Source organism: Cydia splendana, chromosome Z, assembly GCF_910591565.1.
Source record: "Cydia splendana chromosome Z, ilCydSple1.2, whole genome shotgun sequence".
Classification (NCBI taxonomy): Eukaryota; Metazoa; Arthropoda; class Insecta; order Lepidoptera; family Tortricidae; genus Cydia; species Cydia splendana.
Genome location: NC_085987.1, coordinates 33,509,141 through 33,521,940, shown reverse-complemented (window position 1 = coordinate 33,521,940; position 12,800 = coordinate 33,509,141). Strand labels below are relative to the sequence as shown.

The following is a 12,800-nucleotide window of genomic DNA, read 5'->3' as shown; positions in this document are numbered from 1 at the left end:
TTTGATTTCTTAAATATTAATACTTTTTGAGATATTGGGGAAGTAAAAAATATCTACTTTTTTCCCCCTTTTTTTGTTTATAACTTTTGATATTTTTTGTGTGCTAATACACGCTTCGAATACATTTTTCTAGGCATCATGACGAATCTAATGAGGTATCACACGTATTTTTAGGATTAGTATCTCTATTTTTCACCGTTTTCAGTTTCTCGAGCACACTAATATAGTGTGCAGCATATACAGTGTGTTACCGGCATGCGGGCATTTATTAAAACTGATAATAATATGATCCATTAGCAGTTGTTTGCGTGTATTAGCAAATCATAATTATGTGAATTAACTGCTCAATAAAATTTCCGAAATCCGCACACGCAATGTAGTGGGTGTACTGCGTAATTGTTACTCATATGGCTAACGCACGTGGTACGGGGGTAAAAAACTGAGACAACAATCACTAAATTATTGTCGTCCTTATCATTGCGTTCATGTATGGAGGTTTCAATACATTAATTAACCTTTTCCACGCCAACGACGTATATATTGGCACCGCAGGTTCAACGCCAACGACGTATATATGAGTCGTAAGAAAAATAGCGTTTAAAAAGGTCCAGATAATATAAAAAAGAATCTTCTTTTGGGTATAACATATTTAAATAAATATTCTTGCTGTTCCTAAGTAAAATTAGCAATTCAGTTGTGTATTTAAATAGAAATTCGTGGTTTTTTCAGACCTTTGATGTTACTCTAATTATGGCACATTTCGTACGCCATTGACCGATTAATCCGTCTTTAGTGATGCGGCAAGACATTCAAATCTAATATTGTAATTATGTTCCGCAAAATTCGTTACAATATTTATTTGCAGTCGTTACAATATTTTTCACTTTAAATTGTACTTAATAATTTAAATGTTCGATAATTATAATGCTCCTTATTACAGTAACCTTTGTGCTAACATCCTGTAAAAACATATTATGTAATGAAAATGGAACTACCGATATATAATTCTCGCTTGTTAATTAAATGTGTCGCATCCCTTCTCTTGTCAATACATAATATAGGGAAAATACTATATTGCTACATTTCCTACGCCATTGACCGATAAATGAGTCCGCATGAGACGTTTCAATTATTGGTAGTGCTGGCGTTATCTTATTCATCTTATTACATATCCATTTACTAAGACATGGATACCGAAGAGTTATTGCGAATTTTAGAAAGTCCTGTACCTGATGAATATGTTTTCGAACAAAGATCGGACTTAAACTTAGAAAACGTAAGTACTGATTTCGTCCTGTTTTTAAAACATTTCATGGGTAATAGTTCTATCCTCTGCTACTAAACGCATATAATATTAAAATTAGTGTACTTAGATGTGCGGATATAAGAATTTTTGTCATTCGAAGTCTAAGCCAAAACATCTATAACCGATTGTTCATCTCTCTAGTACGTCTACCATCAGTTTTTACATTGACATATACGCTCACGTCTACGTAATTTACTTTCTATGCATCTCGCTCGTACTCGCATATTAGTGCAAGCGAGATGTACAGAAAGTAAATTACGTAGACGTGAGCGTTAATATGTCAATGTCAAAACTGATGGTAGAGGCTCTGTTCTAAAATTTACTTTTCATGGGTATATAGCCTGGTAGAATATAGCGTTTTCCGTAGCGTTGTCCACAGGATAGACATTTTATTGTGACGATTAGCCTCGGAGTCTATAGATAAGATACGGCATTACATCAAAATAAAAGCTTTTATTAATCGAGATGATAAATTACGATCTACATTTGATATTAAAATCATTTTAAAACTTGGTTTACTTTTTTCGCAATTACTAAAAATCGACATTCAAAATCATCTGCCCGCCATAATGCCAAGACACTTTTTTTTTTTAATTTCGGCATGGACGAATGCCCTGCGAGATTAATCGCGCGCGGCCTATATATAAAAAAAATAATCATAAGTATTTAAGTAACTTAATTTTTTTCGCAAAGCACAAACTACTCTTAGTTTGACTCCGAAAAACGAACTTCGGGTCGTGCCGTCCTCTTCCCTCTTAAGTTCGTATGAGTGAAAGCGAAAGCACAATCAGGAATTCGTTTTTCAGATTTCGAATTGCACTTCACCGTCCTGATGTGTCAAACTTATACCTAAAGAAAATGTATTCCGCTTTATGTCAATGCCATAAAGGCTTTGCCATGTAAAAACATTTTGCACTTTATCTATATTTCTTTTTAAAAACATGTGTCCCTTTTGTACAAACTCAAATGTCATAGTGTTTAACTGAAAGAAATTAAAAGGAATAAACACAGCATGCGTAGGTCCATTTTACACTAGGTTCTTCAATAATATTTAGTATCGATAGTTACATGTAACATCCCTAAACCTATCATTCGGTGTCTTGCAAAAAACAGCTTGGCGCACCTATATTAGAGTCTGGCTAGCCAAATTTTGTTGACAGATATTTCCTTGTTGTATCACTAATTGTCTATGATTTAAAAAAAAGTTAAAAGTCTGCTGTCAATTTATGTCATTCATTCAAATTATTCGCAGTTTATAAGGCGTTTATTTTAATTAATATTAATAATCACTATCTATTATATACCGAGTGAGGTCCGCTAACAATTATTTAAGCTCGTAAATAATTACGACAATGTGCGAAGTCGACGTGAAGCGTTGTATAACGAAAAACTGCAATGTTTACAAGTCGTAAACAATTTGGTAGGTTGGTGCTCTATTAATATTTTGATACTTTATGTACTAGTTCTAACATTTGCCTATTACTATGATTATGTTCGTCAATTTATTAAGCCTGAATCTCATAAACAGGACAAGTGTGTAAAGAAACGGATAAACTAGAAGTTCTGGAAAATATCAATAAAATGTAAACATTGGAACGTAAACATATGAGTTTGTCGTTGACTGTACTTTAAATAGTGGTAGAAATTATGTGAACTGACTTTGAGTGCACGTAAACGTATATTTAACTTATTTCCTTAGGTACCTTACGTGTGCACAGGAAATCAAAAATGTTTTCTAGTATCAAAACTATAATTCCTACTACACAAAGTGTGACCAGCCCAAGATTTTTTGAATTTCCCGCCAAAAATTTGTGTAATATTTCAGTAGCCAGACTCTACTTACTTTACTCTTTGGTGAGTGCTTTCACATTTGTTTTGGCGTCGTTAAAGAGTTCTTTGTAAACTTTCACATGACAATTTCAAAAGTCGTCAACACGTTGGGTTGTCAAAACAAAGCAAAAAATTGTCAAAGCAACTGGTTTTAGATTTTCTTTAAAATGGGTTACGATGCTCGAGAGTTATTGATACACATGGAACTGCAGCTCATATCGGAAACACTTCCCAAATTGACGACATCCACACAATGCTCGATTGATAACAGCGGCTTTTCAGCGAGTTCGTGTGAACAGGCCAATCGCCCCTGGTCAACCTAAAGGGCCGTGCACGGGATCATGCCAGTGCAAGTTGAGGAAAGGATTCTCCAGCACTTCAGACAGGTACCAAACCAACATCAAGTATTCGTATTATGTGGGGTTAATGTATTATTTTATTAAAATGTGGGGTTTGTATTTATTTCAGTTCAATTAAGTTGGTAATAAACGGTTTATGAATGAGACCAGTGCCTTTAATTTGGTGTAGTTATCTTAAGTGCTGTTGGTATCGCTAATTCTTGGAATAAACGTCGTAATAAAGTCTGAATTTTGGATTTTTAAATAAATTAAGGTCATGGTTAAGTTAAAGAACTATGTTACTTAACCCTGTTTAAAAAAAGCCCACTTGCCGGCCGGCAGAGTTGGGCAACATTTATTCGAATAACGATTAACGATTAAAATTAACCGATTTAATCGCGAGCGACGATTAAAAGTGACGATTAATTAGTTTTATTCGAAGAGCTTCGATTAACATAAATGCGATTAAATTAATCGTCGACTAATTTCCGCGATAAATTTTTTCAATCGGTTTCAATTCTGCACTCCCTGAAACCTATAAAACGACACCCATGACGACTTTTATGTCACACGGCAGACATGTTGGATTCCAAAACGGTCATCATTTTCGAAACCGGCACTCCCTAAAACCGATAAATCGACACCCATCTCGACTTTTAAGACAAAGTGTTTGGCTGCCATCTGCACTGCATGCACGGCATCTTTTTACGTACAAAAATGACCCACTCAACTTTCAATGGAGATTTAATCGAAAATGTATTCGATTAATATGCAGATTAATTCAATTTCAATCGTATGTTAGGTCGACAAAATTAATCGCGATTAAAATTTGACGGTTAACTTTTTTATTCGAATAATTATTCGAATAAAAAGTTAATCGATTAATGCCCAACTCTGCCGGCCGGTAACAGACTGTATACCTATAGTGTGTAAATGGTGTGTAAATCCAATACGGGTAATAAATTAAACCAGATATAGAATTTATGTGTCTAATCATTAATTAAGAAGTTTTTTTAAGTAACAATGATGACCCCTTAATTATTTTTTTTGTGTGAGCACAACATGGCATCGCGCCCATCACGGTTAGTGTGATGGGTGCCGCGGGCGCCCTGTAAGTAACATCGCGCAGTGCGCGCTGAATGTCGGGCTTCACCCGAGCTGTTAGTGTGATGGGCGCCGCAGGCGCCCTGTAAGTATGAATGTCGTTAGTGTAAATGGCGCCGCAGGCGCTAACATAAGAGCGTATTTTAATGCCAGCGGCCTGCGAGCTATTCCATGCCATATATATAGACTTTAATATTATTTAGAACTGCTAAAAAATGTAGAGTCTTTCTAAGCTAACAAAGTGAGAGAGTGTAAGAGTGAGATAAACGTCATATTTTCATAGAAAATTGACATTAATGATGACACAGTCACACTTTGTCATTGGAAATTCCATACAGAGTTAGCTTGGTCCGATTCTATCAATAATTGGACGTAGTTTAGGGAAAAGGATATACTTAATCCACGATAATCTGTTAAATAAAATTCTAAAACAAAAGTCTTTAATTTAAATGACATAGTTTATGGATCCTTTCGCTAAACTACGTTCAATTGATACTAAACTCAGTCCGAGTTTATATAATTAGAGTTAGACCAAGAAAAGTCTGCTGCGAGTTTGATAGCTCTCGCAGTGCAAGCGTTATTTTAAACATCAAACTTCTATGAAATTATGACGTATAAATAACACTTGCACTGCGTGGGCTATCAAAATCGAAACGCTGCAGACTTTTCTTGGTCTAACTCTAAGTTTTTATAATGTAAGTACTTCTAATGCAATATAAACCGCATTAATAGGTTATTAGTGTTATTAGGTTATTACTTACTTAAGCTGAGAAAAAAATATAAGTTATGACTCAGGTATTAATATATTCTGCACGCCTTGAATTTTGGCCGAGGAAACGTGTTTTTTTAAAGAATTAAAAAAAAATCTTTTCAATTACTGTATTTAAAAGAAAAAATATTTTAGTAGAACTGGGATTCATGAGTACCAAATCTTAACTGACATTTTGTATCTGCGCTGGCTGTAAGGTTGACGAAATTATAAAGTTAGCCGATCTCTCAAACAAGTTTGGACAAGATCGACTTACTTTATATTTCGTCAACTTTACCTTTGTTTCCAAAAACTGTGAATTATTCTAACTGTCATATACTATAAACGTCTTCCAAAATTATTTTCTCGTAACAGGACGGGATCTGGTTGCTCACCGATCCGTTCAAAAATATACATAAGTACTGAATACAATTAATACATAAATGTAATGGTACTTAATGAAAAGGAATATTGTGTATATTGTTTCGACGAATCAGATACTCTCAATAAAATCTATAGATGAGGCCATAGCCGTTAATAAATATTAAATGACTTTATTATCTCTATACGCCTTACTAACTCTGTGTCCTATTGTGAAAAAATACACAACGACAGTGAAGAACGGAATTCTTAATTTGAATTTTTCATATAATCTGCAATAAATATGATTCTCACTGAGCACATTGAGATATTCCATTGGTTGGAAAGCCCGTTCGAAATTTAAACTTATTTGCAATATAATAAGGTTGTATTTTGTAGATCTCTCTCATACTTATAGTAGGCTATTCAGATAAAATTAAATATCCCACAAAAATAAGCAAGCAAACTTAAACCTTGTGTCAAAGACATAAGTCATAAATTTCAATGCCAAAGTTTTTACTAAGGATCTTTCTCGCTAAAACTACTTCTTAATATGAAATGACCAGTGTAAGCATCAGTTAGCTAGCCCTAAGCAACCAAAGATCAGGCTGCAGTTGAAAAACTAATAAAGATAAAGTTAAGCTGATAATTTTCCCGCCGTCTCCATGCTTCTTTAAGTTGGGTATTGACTGGTCAGCTGCCTGTTAGCTATAGTTTTCGCGAAAATCGCCAGGACAGAGGTGAAAATTTTTGTATGAAAACTTGCAACTATAAATGCATTTTTTATCGAAACTTTTGCACTCTAAAATGAAGTCAAAATCAGTCCACCGACTCAATTTTTTACAAGCTTTCTAATGGTACCCCACACGATTCATAGAAATAAAAAAAAATTCAGCCTACCCCTCTCATCCCCCTAAATTTCCCCCTTAAATAAGAAATAAGCAGTTTTGACTTATGTACAATATGAGTGGTGGTAATTGCTATAACTGTTCCAAATTTTCGGTTTTGAAAATCAGTAAAACGCATTTAACTGATTTTCAAGACCGAAGTGATCCCAAGTGTTCCGTAAACAAAGTTTTGTACGGAACACTAAAAAGGGGGAAAAAACAAGTTATTTTTTATTTCCCCAATATCTCAAAAAGTATTAATATTTATCCTTTTGGTCGCCAATGACCGATACATCCGCACCGCAGGTTCAACGCCAAAGACTGATTAATCGGTCACAGACCACAGAGCAACATAGGCCTACGTGCATATTATGCATAAAGTTCAATTTCAGTTTTGACACTTCGGTGACGTGGCGTCCGCGTGACAGCTTTTGTGTTTGACACGGCGTCGAAAAGGTTAAAAAACCAAAAGTCGTGAAAAAGCGATTACGTAACAAAAACAACGGGTTGCACTCCGGGAGTGTCGGTAGAAGTGAAAACTCAATGACATTGTAACTCAAAATATTAATAACAGCGCCGTCTAGTGCAAAATGTCTGCAGCACTATGTATAATTGAGGTTAACGCCATCTAGCGTTATTTCGTCGCATTACTTGAAACCCCTAAGCACATTACTGTGAGTACTAGAGTTATATTAGTACCAGTTTGAGGGAAACTCACTAGATGGCATTTAAATCAAAAAAGAAAAACTCAATGACATTGTAACAGTGTTATTCACATCTTACGCTCTCGCGAGTTTAACATTTTTTCCCCATCACAAAAAATGCTCAGCGCCGCTAAAGAAGTTTTCACTTCAAAATTTAAAAAAATATGGTGTATTTAACCTTTTCGACGCCGTGTCAAACACAAAAGCTGTCACTCGGACGCCACGCTACCGAAGCGTCGAAAATGAAATTGAACTTTATGCATATGCACGTAGGTCTATGTTGCTCTGTGGTCTGTGGCCGATTAATCGGTCTTTGGCGTTGGACCTGCGGTGCAGTCTTGTTTTTTTTTTAAGTTAAAACTTTTTTAGCGGCGCTGTGCACTTTTTGTGATGGGGAAAAAATATTAAACTCGCGACAGGTCACGTGACCGTAAGATTCGTAAGACGTAAGACGGACACGTGACCTGATCGAAAAACTGTTACAATGTCATTGAGTTTTCACTTCTGCCGGCACTCCCGGAGTGCAACCCGTTGTTTTTTTTTTCAACAAGTTAGGCAATTGTTGATTAACAAAATTTTCTCAAACTTCTTTATTGAAAACGAAAAAGATGTATAAATAACTATCGTAAAATTTTGTCTCTTTCTAGAGCCCTTCTCATAGAGTCATATACATGCTTTAAAGCGCCATCGCTCGAAAAGATTGCACCATACCTTTGGCCTACACTTTGGTCGAGTAGATGGTGTTAACCTTTTCGTCGCCGTGTCAAACACAAAAGCTGTCACGTCACCGAAGTGTCGAAACTGAAATTGAACTTTATGCATATGCACGTAGGTCTATGTTGCTCTGTGGTCTGTGACCGATTAATCGGTCTTTGGCGTTGAACCTGCGGTGCGGATATATCGGTCATTGGCGTCCAAAAGGTTAATATTAATATTTTGTTAAATATAAGTTAACACATCAGTGAAAGAATAAGGATCAAAGTCAAATGGCGTTCTAACAGTTTTAATCTTCTGTCGAAACATGTTTAATCATAAAAATTTAAAAGAAACTTGTAGGTAACTACGTGAAATAAAACGCAACTATGTAATCTATCTACAAACTTTAATAATCAATGTCACCCTGGCGTTACGTTGTAAGTACGTGTTATTTGCTTTGGATCAGTAAAGTCGGGCATCTAACCATTCATCACTTACATACAATACATACAGCACCCATTACACGCTCCTGTTCCGTTTAAAATTGGATATCATACAGGGATGTAGTCTCCGAGAATAATTAGCATTGAATTCTTTGACAGCAACACGGGCAAGGGGGCGGCAGACACTGTGTACCCTTCGTATCGATGCGACCCGGGACCTTCCTTTCTGGACCCTTAGGTGTTACCAGCTCCAGCTCCATTTTACAGCGTCTTTCTCCGTTCACACCTACTTTTGCCACCTGTAAGAAAAAACAATATTGATCAAAACTTACATTTAAATATTTAAAAGGTAGGTAAGTTAAATTATTGTGATCAACGGTAGTAGTAGGTATCATTCGACACCCTCTTTTAGGGGGGTGTGAGGGTCCTCTTCCGCCTTTAGGCTGCGGAGGCTGCATCTGGTCGCGCCCCACCTTGTGGGGCGGTCGATCGCTCGTCTTTTTGAGGACGGCTGTGTGTCAAGTGTGGGCCAGCTTTGTCCAAGGTTGTGCAAGGGTTGCCCCGCACCTTGCGGGTAATATTTCGCAAGCTATTGGGTAAAAGTACTCATGTGGGGTAGTTGTTCGCATCAAGAAAATTTCAATGGAATTGTCAATAAAATAAAGTTTAACGAATATTTATGAAATTGTCTGATTAATATCCACGTACTAATTAAAGAATTTTAATAACTATTGATACTTTACTTAAGATATTGAATAGTGCTTGGTTATTGCATCAAGAATTGACTTAAATGAACTATAGAGGTCATAGGAGGGATATTTTTACATCAATAATGCGACGTGTGTCGAACTGCTTTCACTTGCGTCCGCTGAGCTCGGGTGGTTCCAAAGTATCGAAGCAAAGGACATCAAATCCTGCTAAATACGCACTTCGCTCCTTTGCTGGTGAACGGCATACCGCGATCTCTTACCCACAGTGTACTTACTCTTACCCCGAATAACTCTATACATGTTAAATATGTGCAGTGCCAATCCTTGCATTTTCATTAAAATTTCTCTATTTTCTCATTAATTGTACTTGTGACTTATAGTTGAATAAATACATTTTTTACCTATAAGTTGCAATTATATAGAAGTATAGTAGGTATCACTATTTACCCTTAAAACGAATACGTCTTTCCTAGGGTGAAGGACGGTTTGCGCTTTTTTAGGTCGTGGGACGTTGGTAGGCACCAGCTGGCATATTCTCGGGCAAGGGCCCCCTTGAATACCCTTAGTTTTAGAAGGCATTTGTTCCATTTTAGCAAACAGTTACAAGATTATTAATACAGTAAATTTACGCCATCAATACAATGTTCCTTATGCCAAATTGTCATTATTGTCAAAAATAGCAAAATAAAGGCAATATTCTTTTTTTTTCTGAATCTTCTGGCCTGAATTAACACAGAGGCTGTATTTCGTTACGCCATCAATTGTAATCTGCCTCGGAAACATTTTTTGTGGCTTACCTACTAGTCCGGTGGCCGGCTGCATGAAACAAACCTCATCAAAAAATAGAATATACCTACCCTGTAGAGGTACCTGACATTTAGTAGCTTCCAACGCACTTGGTCGGCCTAGGCTTAACCTGGCAGATTTTGTACAAATGGCAAAAACGTTGGACAAAAATTCATCAAAAAAAACCTCATCGAAAAATAGAATGAAACTTGTATGGTAGGATACCTGACCTTGAGGACAGTAAAAAAAAAGTGGTCGGCCTCACCTTAGCCTGGCAGTTTTTGCAGTCCGACCAGATTTATTGGGTCACGTGAACAATTTACCTCATCGAAAAATAGAATGAAACAAACGGATTATAATAGCTAAAATAAGCCTGTTGACGTATGTCTTGGTCGGCCTCACCTTAACCTGGCAGTTTTTGCAGTCCGACCAAATTTATAAAAAAATCATCAAAAAATTTTTATAGAAAAATCGTATGAAACTTGTATGGTACGATAGCTGCCTTTGAGGACAGTAAAAAAAAGTGGTCGGCCAAATCCTGTGTTGGCAGGTTCTTGTGTCCGACCAATTTTGTGGTACCACGTGAGAGCTACAATTTACCTCATCGAAAAATAGAATGAAACAAACGGATTATAATAGCTACAATAAGCCTGTTGACGTATGTCTTGGTCGGCCTCACCTTAACCTGGCAGTTTTTGCAGTCCGACCAAATTTATAAAAAAATCATCAATCATTTTTTTATCGAAAAATCGTATGAAACTTGTATGGTACGATAGCTGCCTTTGAGGACAGTAAAAAAAAAGTGGTCGGCCAAATCCTGTGTTGGCAGGTTCCTGTGTCCGACCAATTTTGTGGTACCATGTGAGAGCTACAATTTACCTCATCGAAAAATAGAATGAAACAAACGGATTATAATACCTAAAATAAACCTGTTGACGTATGGCTTGGTCGGCCTCACCGTAGCCTGGCAGTTTTTGGAGTCCGACCAAATTTGTGGTACCACGTGACAGCTACAATTTACCTCATCGAAAATAGGATGAAAAAAAACGGATTATAATAGCTAAAATAAACCTGTTGACGTATGGCTTGTTACGGACGGCTTTCATAAATTCAATGTGGCAGTGTGCGGCAGAATCCACTTGCATCAAATTTGATGCAACACATTGTGGCTGGACATTAAGAAATGAAATGTATAAGATCAAATGGTTTGAAGGACACATAACGCCTTTGCGAGTCGAAGAAATAACAATAGATAAGTCGGAGTCTGGAGAAAGTTCGTCAGACTTCGACTCCGAAGATGATTATGATTAACAGTAATTATTAACAATAAAAGGGTTATTCCCACTAGTTACCACCAAGTTCTTATCAGTGGTAACTACTGGGAATTATTTTCCCACCTTTTACCACTGGTAACTACTGGGAATAAAAATTCCCAGTAGGTACCACCAAACCGAGTTGGTGGTAACTACTAGGAATTTTTTTACTGGTAAAAGGTGGGAATTTGTTTTCTACAAACCGAGCTTCGAAGGAGAAATGCTACAGTTGATGGAAAAAAGGCTGATTTGATGCAAAGATAATCACTTAATATATGTGAGGTTATCTTGTGTATTTTACCGTTTATTAAAATTTTGGAAGGCTCACGTGCAGTTTTTCCTCTTATATTACAAGTGTTCGATTGAAAACTAAGCTTTGGTGTATACCTGGATCACCTGCATGTACAAGAAGGCGTTTCATATACGCCCGCCCATCAGATAGGTACACAAAATCATGATGCGTATGGAATACAGCATGTGTGGCCAAACCATTATGCCCTAAATTATGTACTACTTCGTTAAAACTTAGCTTACCTGTGTATTTACTCTTTCCAAAATATTTGTCTTCCTTAAAATGCAGCCTACACAAACGGTCTTTGTCATTTGCCTTAGTTTTTGGTACTCAAAGCTTTTTCTCACCTATTTATGCATATCGGGTCCTTGGGAAAAAGGGAGATCCTATAGGTATATTTCCACAATTTGTCGCACACTATTGCAGTATTGTGGAGAAAAAAAAAACATACAACCGAATTGATAACCTCCTCCTTTGGGATTTGGAAGTCGGTTAAAAAAGGAGAATGTTTACAATTTAGTGGAAACAATGTATGTGATTTGACAGTGACAGCAACTCCACTATGGAGTCCACTCCGCAACTCACCTGGCGTGATAAAATGTCAGTTATGCCTCCTCATTCTATCTGTAGTGGAAAAGTAGGATATACGATTCAAAACTTGTCATACAAGTATCATACGATTTTTCGATAAAAATTTTTGATGATTTTTTTATAAAGTTGGTCGGACTGCAAAAACTGCCAGGTTAAGGTGAGGCCGACCAAGACATACGTCAACAGGCTTATTTTAACTATTATAATCCGTTTGTTTCATTCTATTTTTCGATGAGGTAAATTGTAGCTCTCACGTGGTACCACAAAATTGGTCGGACACAGGAACCTGCCAACACAGGATTTGGGCCGACCACTTTTTTTTTACTGTCCTCAAAGGCAGCTATCGTACCATACAAGTTTTATACGATTTTTCGATAAAAAATTTATGATGATTTTTTATAAATTTGGTCGGACTGCAAAAACTGCCAGGTTAAGGTGAGGCCGACCAAGACATACGTCAACAGGCTTATTTTAGCTATTATAATCCGTTTGTTTCATTCTATTTTTCGATGAGGTAAATTGTAGCTCTCACGTGACCCAATAAATCTGGTCGGACTGCAAAAACTGCCAGGCTAAGGTGAGGCCGACCACTTTTTTTTACTGTCCTCAAGGTCAGGTATCCTACCATACAAGTTTCATTCTATTTTTCGATGAGGTTTTTTTTGATGAATTTTTGTCCAACGTTAGTAGAA

The 12,800-nt window shown here is 36.6% G+C and overlaps 1 protein-coding gene across 1 annotated transcript in view; it reads left to right on the top strand.

Moving 5' to 3' along the window:
* Nucleotides 1-12,079: 12,079 nt before the first annotated feature.
* LOC134805119 (uncharacterized) overlaps nt 12,080-12,800 on the top strand; it is a 2,559-nt gene continuing 1,838 nt past the window's right edge. The window contains exon 1 of the mRNA XM_063778418.1: nt 12,080-12,154. Coding sequence (XP_063634488.1) covers nt 12,080-12,154 — 75 coding nt within the window. The remainder of the gene's footprint in view (nt 12,155-12,800) is intronic.